We start from the raw sequence: 17120 nt of genomic DNA, 5'->3' as shown, positions 1-17120 counted from the left end.
AATTATATTCGTGTAGAGGTGCAAAACCGATGGGAAATGCTAAATATTCCATTGCATGCATTAGCATATGTTTTGACACCTAAATACTATCATCCATCATGGCTTTCAACACCAGCACCTGGGGGGGGAAGCAGGAAAAAACCACACCAAGATAGAGAGGTTCACGAAAAATATATGGCTGCATTGAGTAGATTAATCCCTGATAATGAGGAGGCTGCATTGGTACGGAGACAGGTGAGCAACTATACGCTCAACACTGGTCCATTTGGGAGCATGCATGCAATTCAAGATCGAGAGCATTTTTCTGCTCTTGAGTGGTGGAACATGCATGGAGGGGCTACTCCACTTCTACAGAGTTTGGCATTGCGGGTGCTATCACAGGTGGTAAACACTTCTTCTGCAGAGAGGTGTTGGAGCTCTTATTCTTTCATCCACAGTGTTAAAAGGAACAGGTTGAATTTAGACCGGGCAGAGAGCTTGGTTTATGTTCATTACAACTTGCGATTGTTGTCCCATTACTGTGAAGATGCAAAGTCTAATAAAGACTTGTTGACTTGGGACAAGAATCCAGAGGAGCCCAATTTGGAGGATGGAGTGTTGCGACTAGAGCAATTAGAGGATGCTCTTATCCAGGTATGTCCATTGTGGTATGAATTTTCCAATTTTCCCTTATAAAGCATTTCTCTAATTCATGTTTTTAATTTTTTTGTTAACTAGTGTTTTTTTTTTTTTTGCATGAATTTTTTGAGCGATTCTAGGATGATGATGACCGTGTTGATATGCCACCACCCCCACCCCCATCTGGTCCCTTGGTTCCTAGGTTCCATGGTTCAACACCAACAGCAGGGGGTTCTTCTTCATCAGTTCCAGTGCCACGACTTACACAGGGACCATCTTCTTCATTGCCACCACGTGGAGGCCCGCCATCACGTTCTATTCGTGGTGGAAGGAGGAGAGATTAGTAGATATATTCACAATCTACTTCTTTTTGTCATAGATTACTCATTAGACTTGTAGACTTGTGAATTTGAATTTTGAACCTTTTTGGCTTGGCGGTGACCAAGCGACATATTTTGTAAACATTATTATTTGAATTTTGGACATGACAAATGTTGACAGTTGCTCACTTGCTAGATAAATCATAATATGCTCTATGTTTTATGTTTTATAATATGCTTAAATGTTTTATGTTTTATAATATGCTTAAAAATTTGATGTATGTTTGTAATAGCTAGAATATAGATGATTGTTGTACTAGTAAGTAACTACAATGGAATCATGGATGCCATATCTATCTTGATTTATGCAAAAATATGCATGTTTTCATGTCTTCTACAATTAATTTGGTATTTGGGATGTTTGTTTTGAGTATAAATGCAAAAAAATATAAAAATATATATATATATAGCAGACGCTTCCGCGGACGCTTCGCTTCCTAGATTTTTGGAAAATGACGCTTCCGCGCTCCGCGCTTCCGCTTCGCTCCCGCTTCGTGCAACATTGCACTTGACACATCATCTCTTGTTCTGATCTACGGCTAGAAAGAAGTGTGAATGGCTTTGGAAGACGAGGACAAAAGATTAGTGAAGGAAGGAAGATCATCTAAAGTTCTAAACTATGAAATTCTTCTTCATCTGTGAATACCCTAAGGCTGATAGGGTTACCTCAAGATCCGAAAGTTGCAAGAAGGATTACAAATGATCAAACTTCTTATTTGTCAAGATCTTGTCACATTGAAGAAAAACACTTAGTGGTTGGTTTGGTCTTGGTGAGTCTCATTTGAGTCTTGGGTCTTGGAAGTCTTCTTTGAAACTGATTCTATAAGAGATTTCTCTGGGTTTTCCCCTTTGAGGGGTTTTTGCCCTAACTTGAAGCCTATCTTTGGCATTCTGTTGTTGTGTTTATGATTTTCATTGTTTGGCATTTGTCTTGATGATAAAGAGATAATAATTGCAAAGAAGAATTAATAAGGAACATCACAAGAAAGTGTCAATAAAGAAAAATCAAATTAAATAAAACCCTAACTATGTTGCACTTAGGATTTCTCAACACGTAGATCTATGCATCATCTAAATGTAAAATTACAACTACCACTTCTAATAACTTGTAACTAATTCAAATAATTAGTCTAGCTTGTTTTCCTAGTAATTTTGCCAAAAGAAAAATATTAACAATCAATTGAAAAACCAAAACTTATTAACAATCAAATAACAAAATGCTACATGGAAAAACCATGTGGAAAGCTAAAAGCTAACAAATTTGTAAACAAACCAAATGGAATGCTTAAAATTCATTTGTTAAAATAAGGTGATTGCATTTACCTTCAGCCAACAAGCAAGAAGATAATGAAACATTTTGTTGGTATGAGGTCGCACTTAACAAATAAGGTTTGTGATTGGTATTAACATTTCAAATGTTTAATAAAAATACAAATACAAAAACCAAAGGGTGCAATGGACACAACAGTATGTCCCAAGATAAATATTCTTAGCATCATTAAGTGTCTTTCTTTCCAACCTATCTTGACTTGGAAAGTTCAGCCATTATAAGTTATGCTTAACCAACTCCCTTTTACTACCGTGTATAATCCATGATGTTGTGACCCAAAATCATTAAAATAACAAGATGACATAATTTTTAGTTACTAATTAATTTTAATGAAAATCAACAATGACTGAAAACAGCCATGTAGAATTTAAGGAGCCAAGCCCAGAATACATTAAAAAAGTTAAAAAGAGCAGCAACGTCTAAAATAGGACTACCAACCTATATCAAGGACACCTATTGAAGATTTTAGGTATTAATACTCCATATATAGACACCTAATTTCAGACCACATTGTGCTTATTCTCACAATATTCTCACAAATTGTGTACTATTTAATTGTCAACAACCATCCCAATTTAGGAAGAAATCCTAATATCACAGCTGTTTTGATATGAAATTATTATCATTGAACACAATTAGGGTTTAAAGATAGGGGATGAACTCCATTTCATGTTTGATATCATGGTATAGCAAATTTAGTTAATTACAAATTTGCTTAATATCAATATTAAAATATTATCTAAAATGGTGCATATGTTGTCTAAATTTTCTGAACACAATTTATGCATTGATAATAGAAGCTAATGAGATGGAACTGTAGCATGCAAAAAAGGTCAAAAAATCTGGTGTAATGATTTGAGGTAGTCTTAGGTTTTCTGAACACAATTTATGCATTGATAATAGAAGCTAATGAGATGGAACTGTAGCATGCAAAAAAGGTCAAAATATCTGGTGTAATGATTTGAGGTAATCTTAGGCCGGCTTTCTTGATATAACACTACCTTAATTTAGGTTTCAATATATTTTATTAAACATTCCAACTATAAGTTGACTATGATCCCTAGATTCTACATTGTCATTCAATGTTCAAGTTGGCGATCATTATAGATTCTCTAAGTTGACTATGATCCCTAGATTCTACATTGTCATTCTAGGTTCAAGTTGGTGTTCATTATCGATTCTCTAGTGATTTTTACTCATAACATCTCTGACCCCTCTTAAATTCAACATACTCAATGAGCCTAGTTTTCTCAAGGGTCTTGCTTCAGTTTGCCTATCTATCACTCGGGTTTCCATCTCATAACAGATAAATTTCTCAACTAGATTCCAATAGTAGTTAAAATGATCTATGACTTTAACGTGCTGCAAAAAGATATATGTATCAGTGCATTATAGATTCTCTAAGTTGACTATGATCCCTAGATTCTACATTGTCATTCTAGGTTCAAGTTGGCGTTCATTATAGATTCTCTAGTGATTTTTACTCATAACATCTCTGACCCCTCTTAAATTCAACATACTCAATGAGCCTAGTTTTCTCAAGGGTTGTGCTTCAGTTTGCCTACCTATCACTCGGGTTTCCATCTCATAACAGATAAATTTCTCAACTAGATTCCAATAGTAGTTAAAATGATCTATGACTTTAACGTGCTGCAAAAAGATATATGTATCAGTGCATATAAATTTAGGTTTGGTATCTATTTTTAAAAATGCAGCATTTCAAATTCTTTAATCGTTTCAAAAACAAAGGCATCGTGTCAAGATTTTGCTTTATCATTTTAGGATTTAATAATTATTTGTATAATTTATGAGAGCCGTGTGATTGATTACTTCATTGCATTAATTCTCTTCTATGTATCCATCATCATAAACCTTACTTCTAAGTAATCTTTTATGTATCCATCATCATAAACCTTAGTTCTTGCACTTAGAGAGCTAATCAAATGATATGCTAGTACTTCCTCTACTTTGTTTCTTCCCCAAAGGTTTCATTACCTGCTTTTGTATTACAAGAATCAACTTCTCTCTCATTTTGGGTTTCATTCCAAGGGTATTCATCCTCAAAGGTATCTCTTAATTTCATTTGTTTACTAATTAAAAGTATAATATGGTAAGTTGGTGGAGCCTAATGAGTTTCTGCATAATAGTTGGTAAACATCACGGGGCTCCTACCTAGATGAGTTTTGATTGCATGGAAGGTTATTGATATTTTATCACCCTACCACTATCTCCGCAATGACTGAATGGGTGCATTTGCATGCTAAACCCACCAATTGTTTTTTAGAGATGAAGAAACTACCTTATGAACCATAATAAATTATGTGTGCGTCAAGTCAATAATGACCAGGGTATGCAAGACATAATATATACAATCAAACATTTATAGTACTATTACAAACCATTCCACCCCCTTCCCCCCTGCCCTCTAGTCCAAATATTGTCATTCTGAGAGTGAATCTATAATAAGGGCAAGCTTAAATTCGCTTAAATTACTGTCTGCAACTCTTGCCCGCTAATAAAACTGAGCGAGTGTTGATCCACTATATAATCAGGTCCAAAAGGTTTTACAAAGTCGATGCCACAATGCATCTATGAGTGAATTCAATAACATACCATACAGACACTGATTACAGAAAATAGTTTCATATCATGATTCAATGGCATCTGTGGAATTAACTACAACCCAAAAACATATAATGAAAAACCTGTATGCCAGGTGCCATGATCTACAAGGTTCCTCGAAAAGAAAAGAAACTGAGAGACGCAAAGCCGGCAATTAAGACCAACAAAAAATTAGTGTCAACATTCTCTTTGATGAATTAGCAATATATACCAAAAATTGCTAATTAAAGGCGGCACATGCAGTGCCTGAAGGCGAGTCATTTATTGGAAAAATGTGCTTAAAAAATAATCAATATAGAAAACTATACAGTTTAGTGCTACCCACAACAATGAAGTAGGCGGCCATTAGTCCACCTATAGCTAGAGATGAATCCATGCCCCTTTTCATTCTAGGATGGAATCAGGAATGTCTTCGGGTGAATTTTGAAATGCAAATTATCGTATGCACATTTTGTTAAGTATTTGAATTCATGTTCTAGGCCGTATGCAAAGCATTTCACCTGAAGATTTATGTTCTAACGGATACATGGTCACGCCGTGAACATAACTCTGGTGCTTCACGGCAGCCTTTCTAAGATTTGAAGACTTTTTCAACATCCCATTTGAACGATCTTTCCAAATAGTGCAAGCTGCCCGAGGATCTCCTCTGCCTTGAGCCGCCTTACTGTGTGGAGGGAAATATTGCAGTTACAGAAAGAAAACAAAAATTACCTATAGAATAAAATAGACAGCTTTGAGATACGAAATTTCTGATACATCCAGAAATCTATTTTTATACAGGATATGATCAAGACCAAACATAACTAGCGTTAGGAAGATCTTTTACCCAAGAACCCTCTCAGAAGCAATTCGTGCAGCATAAAGGGTACCCCTGTCCGGTCTGTCTTTCACAACACGATCAGGTGCTGCCCTCATTGGAGAATGAATCCTAATAAGCTGTTATTAAAATCCAGGCATCAACTTTTAAGTATAATTTCACATCTAACCATTTTCCAAGGATTTATTCATCAAATTCTTTTAATGCAATTGTGACGACCAACTTGATTTTGCATTACTCACCCCCAAACATTCCATCATCTGATAATATGCTCTTCCTTGAAGGGGCGTGTGACCTTGTCTGGACTCAGAGAAATATCGAGTCCTGAAAAAAATGCAATCTAAATATACATATACTAGCATAAAACAAAAAGATTCTCCTAAATACTGACTACATTCGAGGTAATCTTTATATTGTCAAGAGAATTATATCTCCATTCTAGATATCAGAAATATGAATAAGAAGCTCCATCTATTATGCAGACTTTACCATTCTGTGTAACCAGGATCCACTGTAAATCCATAAACATCGACAGAATCACATACAGAGAGAGAAAATTCAAGTGCTTTGACTCCTGTGCCTTTGGCTGAAGACCCAAAAGATGTTCCTAACATAAGATATACAGGATTTGGAATTGGAACTTCCTGCGTGCAAAAGGGTACCCATATTAGTGAAGAAGACAAGCAACCTAAGTGAAATTCCAGGCATGTGAACCAAGAGGGAAAAAGCAAGAAGAAAATTCTTAAGGCACTCGGTATCCTGTAAACATTATTCTTCAAAGCAATATGTCAAGTTAAGATCAATTACCTACCCGAATCATTTTACTCATAATGTCATGAATAGTAGTTTTAATAATAAGAACTTCTTTTCCAGTTTCTGCAACAACAATACAACCGTTATATTAGAATAATGGTTTTATCTTCATTTGTATGATAGGTTAATATTATGTATGAATGACACGAAATTGATATGAAAGATAGATTATAAAACATTACCATCCAATTGTGCAACCTTATCAAGGGCCTTCGCTGATCCCCTGTTGAGTAGCCGAAATGTAACTTTCTTGCCCACATATTGCGTATAATTCTAAATTTGAACAAGATACAGAATGTGAAGAAGAAGACATTTACTGAATATATAAGTTCACCAGATAGAGAATATTAGGAGATCTCATAACATTTTAACCCTTCATTCTAATCTTTTATTTTCAAGTCTGAATCTAAAATCTCAGGAAGGAAAATTGAAATGATAAGCACTAACACATGATTTCAAGCACACTGACCTTTGTAGGAGCTCCATTCCCTCGTATGATAGCATCATAACTGTCAATCTCCTTTCCAAACTTTGTTTTCAAAAGATCACCTGAATTCCCGACCACTGCACAACGTCCATACTGCCGTGGGAGAAAAGGCGGTGTATCTGGGAGGACCAATGCAAGCTTCTCCATGCAGAGTGTTTTGTTTTGACATTTATTACTGCAGTGCAGTTTGAATATAAAACATTAAGATGAAATCTGACATTATATAGACACAAACTGTGTGTTTTACACACAAGAATGTGGACAGAGAATGAAAACCATAATATATTAAAAGAGAGAATGATATCCTTGGTTCATCTAGAATATGATGTAGACGTCAATACATATAAAGGGAGACAATGTCCCGTGCCAAGATCCTCTACGAACACTTAATTAATTAATCTCTTACCTAATCTAGCACAGCTCTATTTATGACATAAGTCAATTACTAACCTTTTTTTCTTATTGACTTCAAGTACACTATAACTTTATTATATGACCATTATTATATGTTAACTCTAACACCCTCTCTTAATGGTCATATGGAAAACAAGCATTTGTCCCAGAATACAAACTGGTCTACGAATCGTTCTGGACCAAAGTCAAAGACGTCTACCCTGCAACTCTTAAATCTACTCCAAAAAATGCAGTGTTTGAAGTTGTCACCAAAGAAGCAAAAATGTCAACTGCATGACATGTAACCTACTAACCGGAAAGGCTGATACAACATCAAGCATCTCACCAACCACTTGATCAAGCACTAACTCGTCAGCCAGATTAGAGTCAACGTGGGCTGAATATTTCAGCCCAATTCCACAGATGTAGAAGCTGATTTCAACTTCAGAAAGTTGTCATTTTCCACAAGTAGGTGCCAAAGTGTTACAAAAATCATGAGTCATGCCTCTAAAGCCTGCAATAATCTGTAAAGAACCTTATCCACACCCGCAACCTTATCCAAAGCTGGGACTAATCGAGAAACATGCAGCTCCACTGGCGTTCCACCTTTTTTCCTGTCTTCAAACCTTCCACCTCCTCTTCCATCACTGGATAATGGGAGCTCTTCTCCCTTTACATCTTCAATCTTCCACATTCTCCTATGTTAATGGACAATTGGAGCTCTGGTTTCGTTACATCTTCAAGCCTTCCTCCTCCATCACTGGATTGAGGAAGCTCTACTACCACTTTTGCTACCTGCACAACATCGCATGATGACTGCTCAAATTTCTGCACTTCACTTCCTTGCAAGTCCATTGATGTATCGACCTCAAACCAGTGACCATCAATTTGATTCAGATCAGAATTTTCAATTTTCATAGATTCCAACAACCTCATTTTACGTAGGATCCACCAACATACCTCGTAACATTTTTCTATATGCGGTGACACCAAAAGCAACTGATCTAAAAAAAATTAAATGGATTATGTATGGTTTCACACCAATCCAAGACTTTTATCACCACTTCATAGTACTCATCACTTTAGCCCAATATTCATCATGTAGTAACTTGTTCTCCAACATTTTCTTCATCATGTCTACAACACTATTACTCCACCTTTTACCATCGCATCTCTACCTTCAAACTCCTTTCTTAACAAAAACATGCAACAATAACAAATCAATCACCGCGAAAAAACTAGAAAACACTTATTTTCCTACCACATTCTTCCTCTACCTTTGCCTTAAACTTCATAATAGTATCCAATGCATCTATCCTCTTTCTTAAGAAATAAGACCAGTGATTTTTGTGAAAAATCATCAACAAGGAGCATAAAATACCGTACACCTGAATGATGGTGTTCATGCCGAACCACCAATTTCAACAAGTACAAACTCCAATACTTTGACTGCTCCCATGTCCAGACACCATAGCTTCTTTGAGTGGCTTTCCATCTCTGCATGCCATACATATCCTTTCCATTTTTTCCTATCAACCATCTCACACCTAGTTTGAAGGGAAAGATATGGAAAACAAAAATGCCCGTAACTTAGACCAAAGTACATTGACATCAAACTCTCCGGTAGCTTTTCTGCAGGGCAGAAACCTCTTCTTTGACTGATGCGAGGGGTTTTCTCACTGATTTTCAGCTAGGGCTTTGCGTTTTGGGGTTTCATCTTGATAAATAAAATTCCAAGGGAGATGCAGGCTTATTATCACTGTTTTGCTTGGCTGCAGGAGTTTTAAGGCTGATTTCTATTGCAAACCTTTATGCCCTATAACCTTTCATGTTTTTGCAGAGATTTAAATTCGAAATTTGAAGTGTTTTCTCATTTGGATTTTTGGCATATTGCTGACTGTAGTACTGTGTATTGGTAACTGTAGTATTCAAACAGCAAGCACAGTGGATAGAGCAGCAGAGAAGACAGGACAGTGGACAGTGCGGCAGTTGTCAAGAAGTCAGATCAACATACTTTGAAGGGTTAAGCGTCAAACAGAGTAAACAGCAACAACGAGAGACCAGTGCTGCTCAGAGGCGCAAACCAGAAAAGGAAGAGAGGATGCACGCTAAGTGTTTGACGAATCAACTGTATAACAACTGAAGTTACAGTCCTGTTTGTGCAGTATTTTTACAGGACTTCTGATGGACCTATACATGGACGTTAACCAATTCCTTGAAATCTTGTCAGAGCCTCCAGCTTCGCCTGAAGTAATAGTGGCTGAAGGTCAAGGGGTACAGCTTGAAACTGGGGTCCATGAAAAAACCATGGAGTCGAATTTTTCATTTTGGACAGCCCAAGTAAAACAAATTTTGCAGAAAATGGAATTTCTGGAAACTGAAAACAACAAGCTCCGTTCTGAAATACACACCCTCTCTACCAGAGTTTCGGAGGTGGAAGGGGATAATTTATCCCTTAAGAAGATATTACATGAAAGCAAAGAGCAGGAAAATCTCCATCCTCCAAATGATACGTTGCATGCAGAAATTCTCGACCTTAAAAGCAAGCAGGAAGAAATCTGATCCCAACAGGCCACCTTCAAACAAGAAACTGAGACACACATCAATTCTTGGGCACAGGTGGTTCGGGCAAAGGATAAAACTCCTACCCCTCTTGCAGCAGTTGAGGAGGTGGTGCAAGCAAAACTTGTGGAAGAACGCACCAGACAAGCGAGAGAATTGAATCTCAAGGTGAGAGGTCTCCCCTTACCTCACTCCTCTCCGGATCCTATGGAAGTGGGGGCTAGGTTCCTTCAGGATACCCTTAGCCTCCCCGATATAGCTCTGGACAGAGCCTAGTTGGGCTACGACTCCACTCTCTTCCTCAGGTTTTGGACTGCATCCAATCGACTCTGCACCCTCAAGGCTAAGCGGAAGTTGTTTTCTCTCCCCAGTAGGATTTTCTTGGATGAGGACCTCACCCGAGCACAGGTTGCAGAACTTAAACAATCCAGAGAACAGGTTATGGCAGCACGACAGGCAGGGAAATGGGCAGTTATCAGGAATCTTCGGGCAGTCATTCGAGACTCCTTCCCACCTGGGTGGGAACCCCGAACTGGAGGTTCCAAATGACGAGCCCGCTTGGGGAGACGACAGGGTACAGGCATCTCTATCCGTTGTTGGAATGGCAATGGATCTTTCTGGTCATCGCCAAGACTTTTGTATGACGCTCTCGAATCAACGGACATCCTCTTCATGACCGAGACTCATGCAAGCCCTATTCAACCTCTCCCAGATATCACAGGTTACCATTAGTTCTCAGTTTGCAGGCAGGAGACGAGGAGCTCGAGAGGGGTCAGAGGATCAAGTGGAGTTGCTTGTTTGGCTAGTGACTCACTTCGGAATAGGGTATCTGTGGTAGTCGAAGACGAGTTTGCTAGGTTTATGTGGATTCAGATTAGCGTCGGAGTCTCTTGTCCGAGGGACATCTACATTGCAGTCTGTTACTTTCCCCCAACCTCTTCACCATTTTCCATCCATAATGGCTCAAATGGGGACCCCTTTATAGACTTGTACACTGGCATCACCCAATACTCTGTTGTTGGGGAAGTCATCCTCCTAGGTGACTTCAATGCTCATACTAGAGATCTCCACAATCGATCAGAGGACGTGTTTTGTACCCAGGGGATAGATCTAGATTCAGTTGGGCTTCACCGGATGTCAGATGATGCTTTGGGGCCTACAACAATTTATGGTAAGCATCTATTGCAGTTGGGGGAATCACAGTTGTTAATTTTAAATGGTCTTACCTGTTTCCTAGATTCTCACTTTTTCACGTGTCGGCCATATGGCGAGGGTGTGAGTGTAGTTGATTATGTCCTCGCTAGCCAGAACTTGCTCCCTTTTATTCGCCATCTCTCGGTCTCCCCCATCCCCCTTGCTAATCATGCACTTCTTTCCTTCTCTCTCTGGTTTGACCCTCCCCTTCCACCCCATCCTTCCCCTCGAGGCCCACCCCGAACCACCTTTCGATTTGACGAAGGCGACCCTGACATCTTCTCCTCTACTCTACACAAGATGCTCCCATCAGAAACCCAGTTCTCCTTGCTTGATTCTACTTCCACTAAATACACTCGTCTTTCATCTGCCATTTGGGAAGCAACACTCAAATCCTTCCCTCACTCCACTCGTCCCACTTTCACCTCCCGAAAAGTTGGATCTTGCCCCATGAACAAATGGTACGATGACGAATGCAAGACTCTACATCGAGAACTTCGATATGCTTTCACCCACTCTCAACCCTTCTACCCTGACATCAAAGCTTCTTACCATCGTCTCCTTCGTCGCAAGAAACAACTCTTTGTCTCTCATAGAAGACGAGAACTTTCTGCTCTCCTTGCCCACTCCCCTAAACAATTCTGGCATACAATCCTTCCCTGATGCTCCCCTCTTCCATCTGACCTCGACCCTACATCCATGTTCTCTCACACTTCCAACCTTTATGATATTCTAGAGCAGGGCCAAGTTCGTGTTACCTCCCCACCCCATTCATGTTACCTATTCTCAGACAAAGATATTAGAGAGGCCATTTGGGTGATGAATAGCAGCAAAGCAGCCGATGAGGAAGGCTACCAAGCAGAGTTCTTTAAACACAATTTATGTGCTTTGGTTAGTTACTTGGTTGATCTCTTCAACCATGTAGTCCGTGAAGGTTTTCCACCGACATGGTCACACCACATCATCCATCCGATCCACAAATCAGGCTCCAGCTCAAATCCTAATAACTACAGAACGATCATGGTGGGCCACACGTTCTCGAAGTTGTATGCTACTATTCTACATAGGAAGCTCTCCAGTGACCTTGAGCAGAGACAACTCAGAGCTAGGGGACAGGCAGGTTTTCGACCAGCTCATCAGACCATTGACCACATCTTCACCCTTCGCGCCATGATTGAGGAGGCACGACATCACTCTTCGAAAGTCTATTGTTGTTTCGTAGATTTTCGGAAAGCTTTTGACTCTGTTCCAAGGGAAGCCTTACTCCAAAGACTCAGAGATATTGGCATCTTGGTGACCTTATTGACAGCTATTACGCGCCTATATGAGTCCGTCCTTGGTCGTCTTCGCATGGTTCATGGGATGTATGATTTCATCCGAAGCACTATTGGGGTTAAACAGGGTTGTCCATTGTCCCCTACCCTGTTTGGGATCTATATTGATGAGTTGGAGGCTTTTCTACACGAGCATATCCAGGACACTGATGGTTGCCTTCTTTTACAAGGTCATGATATCTATTCTACTCTTTGTTGACGACATGGTCCTCCTCTCCTCATCTCCAGAAGTATTACAGAGGCAGTTGGATGCCTTAGCCTTGTTTTGCGATCTTTGACAATTGACGGTCAACCTGGGTAAAACCAAGGTTATGATCTTCAATGGGGTGAAGCAAACTTCGGACCTTCAAATCCGATTCAAAGGGGAGGAGGTTGAGATCACCATCACGTATACGTACTTGGGGGTGCAATTCTCAAGTCCCCGCTTCAGTTTGCAACCAGCTCTTCAGCCTTGAATCAACAAAGGATATAGATCCTTAGCCCTTCTTGAGAGACAGTACTTTCGACATCACTTCCAGGACATCTCGTCCAAGATGAGCCTCATGTCACCTTGATTTGTCCCACTATTCTATATGGCTCAGAGATTTGGGGACCGTCTTTACTTAAGTCGGATTGGGCTTCAGTTGAGAGAGTCCAAACTCTTCTTCTTCGCCGCATCATTAGATGCAAAAAGACAATACCTCAGCGCATCATCCTTGCAAAGTTTGGAGCTTAACCCTTTCAACTTGAGACAATCTTCAATTTGGTCTTATTCTTGCATCGTGTCTGAGGATTTGCAGACTTGATAAAGAGTAGGGACCGTTACCCTTACTTGGCATATTGCTCTTCTAAGAATATTGCTCGTTCTACTCCCTTGGGCTGGGCTAGATGTTGGTTTACATGAGTTTCATATATCTTAGAGTCAGTGGGCATTCAGTTGGATCGTCTCCCTCCTTTCCGATATTCCTTGGATGCTCCTGGTCACCTTCTACCTACTAGACAAGAGTAGAACAAGATCATTAGGGAGGACATCTACAGGCAGTTCGTCCAGGTCACCTGGGTCAATCCTCCAAGAGGGTTGCGCCCAAAGATAGCCTTCTACGCTGAGCACTTCTTAGAGTTGAGAGACGGGCTCATTATTCAACCCCAGTGTATGTTTCACCACTGGATGCATGCTCTTCACATTCCTCTAGACCAGTTCAAAGTAGGTTCTCATAGACTTCGGGTAGAGACGGACCACCAGATTGATAGACCAGACAAAATCTGTCAGGTATGTCATTTACAGAAAGTAGAGACCGAGGTGCACTTCATTTTTGGATGCCCTATCTACTACGAGATCAGAGGAAGGTTCCATTACTTGTTCAGAGACTCTCAGACCCTCACAGACTTTTTCAGGTATCCCGATCAGAGATGTTTGGCCCTATATATGCAGGAGGCTCTTAGGTTCCGAGCGCATATTCTTCAACCTCCCATCAGACCAGACCCCACACAAAGGATCACGACATTTTTTAGGGTACTACCTTCAAACAGGGGCACAAAGAGAACAATTGATACTGTTTCATATCCAAACTCTAGACTAGTGAGGATCCGTGGGACCTCACCCCACCACATGAGACCCCAACAACTAAACCGTCTCAGATCCATCCCTAGGAGACGGACTAGGTCCTCCAAACCTCAGCAGTGCACAAACTCCCCCAGACAACGAGTTAGTGGACAGTCCGTACCTCCCACTGACGCTTCATCAGGCTAGCAAACTTTGTGGAATTTTTTTCAGTGCTCTTCAGCCAGTCTCGGATGTTAGGAGAGATGGGTCTGATCCTCTTCGTCAAGGCAATCCATACATTGTATCTTTTATGTTCCTGCATTATACTTTTCATATTCATGCATTGTATTTTTTATAGTAGACCGTTTGGTTCTCCCGCATTTTATGGACATCATTGTACTCAATAGTCCCTTTGACCTACTTTGAGGTCATTAGTTGGACATAAATACAATTATCTTATCTTATCTACTATTGTCTATCACCCTTAACTACATAAATCACTTTAGTAATAATGACAGTAAACTCTGACTCTTATCACCACATACAATTACCGAATCTCATCAAGTAATTGCCAATCTCATGCAACAATTTCAATAAAAAGATTATTCATTTGAATAAAATACTTTTATGCCCAAGAAATAAACTCTATTCTGAAAATAAAAATTTCAACTCTGAAAGTAAATCTGTAAGAAAAATTTACGAACTTATTGTTTCCATTGTTCCAAAAATAATTCTACTCTAAAGAACATTATTTTTGTCATCTTGGAATAATATGTTCTATTATAGGGTTATTCTTACCTCGAATTTCAATCATCAAATTGTGCTCATTCAATCTATCTACATCACTTTGTTCTATTTCAGGTCTGCACCATAACTCATCTTCACCCTCAAACCCCCAAACTAACACTATTTTTCAAACTACATGCCCAAGTCTCTATGTACATGTCGTTAGCCTCTAGTGTATATCGTGCCTACCTACATATCTATTGCTAAGTCTATTTGTAGTTTGTTATCTCGCATCCTCTCAACATTGTGGCACAATTCCAACCCTTTACTGGACACCTTTCTTAAGTGGCTCGGTTTGCTAACTAAAATGGAGCACACCACACTTCAATCTGTGTAACTGTCATCCCCAACGGTACAATTCACACATCCCTCAACAAGTGGTCTCTTCGATTCGTGGGACCTCTTTACACAATGAGTGGTTCCAGGCCGTCAGAATTCACACCTTTATCCTGGTTCTATTGGCAACTTTATTCGGTTTTTAATTTTCACTTCAACTTGCACGAATGGCATTCTTCACAATGGCACAAGAAACCAAGACGGATTATTTCAAAGGCAGTGTCCCCACATTATTTGTTCGACCGTGTCAATAAATGACACAGCTCTCACAGTCAGCCAGCTTTGTAAAGCAATAACACAACTCTCATGGACTTTGATCTTCTGACAACAGAATACACCACAGGCACAAGCTTTTTAATCACAGGCAATTACAGATGGCAATGGTGACTATTCCTCGCAACAAGTTCTAACAAAAATCTCGCAATCGGCCCCATTCCTTACTTTGTTATACCTTACCATGTGATTAATGACTCTTCATATAATTAACACTCATGCATACAAGTAACCTCCTGGCAGTTATCTCACAACTTTAACAAAACGAGAAATAAATTTAAAAACTTATCTTTGTTTTAGTCGGTTTTCCCTTCTCTTTTCTTCTTTCCATTGCTTTCTTCAGAACAAGCACTGCCTCATTCCATCTCTAATATACAACAATCCCTAGGCCTTCATCAATTCTCCTTGGCTTTTTCTCAAGCTAGCTTTTATACCATGTGAGTTTTACACAGAAGAATGTGGAGAAAGAATGCAAACTAGAATACATTGAAAGAGACAATGATGTGCGTGCTTCATCTACAATATGATGTGGATATCAATACACAAAAGGGAGACAATGCCTCATACCAAAATCCCATACAACCACTTTATTGGTTAATCTCTAACCTAATCTAGCACAACTTTATTTATGATATGTGATATAAGTCATTTAATTATTAACATGAAGTACATTGTATCTCTATTATATGACCATTGTTATATGCTTTGTAACAAACATTCCTTCAATATGAGATTTGAAAAATGAAAACATGCCCAGTAGCAAAGAACATCTTTTCTTCGTACATTCATTTTTTCTCTTCTATCTAGAGCTCCAAATATTTGAAAAATTGTTTGTGACTATATTTTAAAATTTCGAAACGAAAACTGAGATCCATTGGGGAGTGCAACCATTGTCTGCCAAGTGGCAAGGGCTAAGCTAGTATAGGCTTAAAGACATATTACAAAAGATAGTCAATCATGGAAAGGAAAGACAGATTGATATCAATCAACAAAAATAACATCGCCAATATCCCAACTCCCAACCAAGGAAATGACAATAGAGAGCCTTAATAGTGCAGCAGTAGATATGGCATCTAAGGGCCAACACTGAATGTTGATATTAAGACATGTTGCATGGAGAGATGGAGTTGCAGATATTGAAAGTGAAATCTTTAAGTATATGTTAAAATTGGCAACTAGGGCCAAATTCCACCTTGGGACAGCTCATTTGATGGAGATGATGATTGCATTAAATACCTCTTTTCGAAAGGACCAAAATTGATATAAAGATCATCTCATTTGGACAAGCAGAAGTGTGATTTTGAATTTATGCCCACACGTGCAAATTGTCAAGGTCGGCCGCATCATCATGTAGGCTCAGAAAGCCCAATGGATGTGTCACTTCACCCTCAACAACTTGTATAAATACAAGTGACCTTTCACCTCATTTGGCATCTTCATCACTCACACATTCTCTCTCCTCCTCTCATTGGTTCGTACAACATTGGGCATTCTCTCTCTCTCACACGTGTGGATCAAGGAGGACGAATTTCAGAGCTAAATTGCAGGGCCGAAAATCTCAGAAAATTCTGCAGTTTGACCAGCGTTGACTTTGACCTTCCAAGGAGAGTTTGACTTTGATCTTTTGCGAGATTATCTGTTTGGGCAGGCCGC

At 39.3% G+C, this 17120-nt stretch overlaps 1 protein-coding gene across 1 annotated transcript in view; it reads right to left on the bottom strand.

Annotated features, from left to right (window-relative positions):
* Positions 1-5078: 5078 nt before the first annotated feature.
* The window catches only part of LOC149206272 (Glycosyltransferase family 29 (sialyltransferase) family protein), a 102719-nt gene continuing 90677 nt past the window's right edge, over positions 5079-17120 (bottom strand). The window contains exons 6-12 of the mRNA XM_089395381.1: positions 7050-7242; positions 6763-6853; positions 6579-6643; positions 6257-6411; positions 6010-6091; positions 5777-5886; positions 5079-5614 (exon numbers count right to left, since the gene is read on the bottom strand). Of these exons, the coding sequence (XP_089251507.1) occupies positions 5419-5614; positions 5777-5886; positions 6010-6091; positions 6257-6411; positions 6579-6643; positions 6763-6853; positions 7050-7242 (892 nt within the window). The 3' untranslated portion in view covers positions 5079-5418. The remainder of the gene's footprint in view (positions 5615-5776; positions 5887-6009; positions 6092-6256; positions 6412-6578; positions 6644-6762; positions 6854-7049; positions 7243-17120) is intronic.

This window comes from Pinus tabuliformis, chromosome 1_2 (genome assembly GCF_031772625.1).
Source record: "Pinus tabuliformis cultivar Carrire ecotype Pingquan chromosome 1_2, CPIR1, whole genome shotgun sequence".
NCBI classification, from domain to species: Eukaryota; Viridiplantae; Streptophyta; class Pinopsida; order Pinales; family Pinaceae; genus Pinus; species Pinus tabuliformis.
Note: the sequence above shows the minus strand (reverse complement) of the source record. Positions and strands in the feature narration are given on the sequence as shown.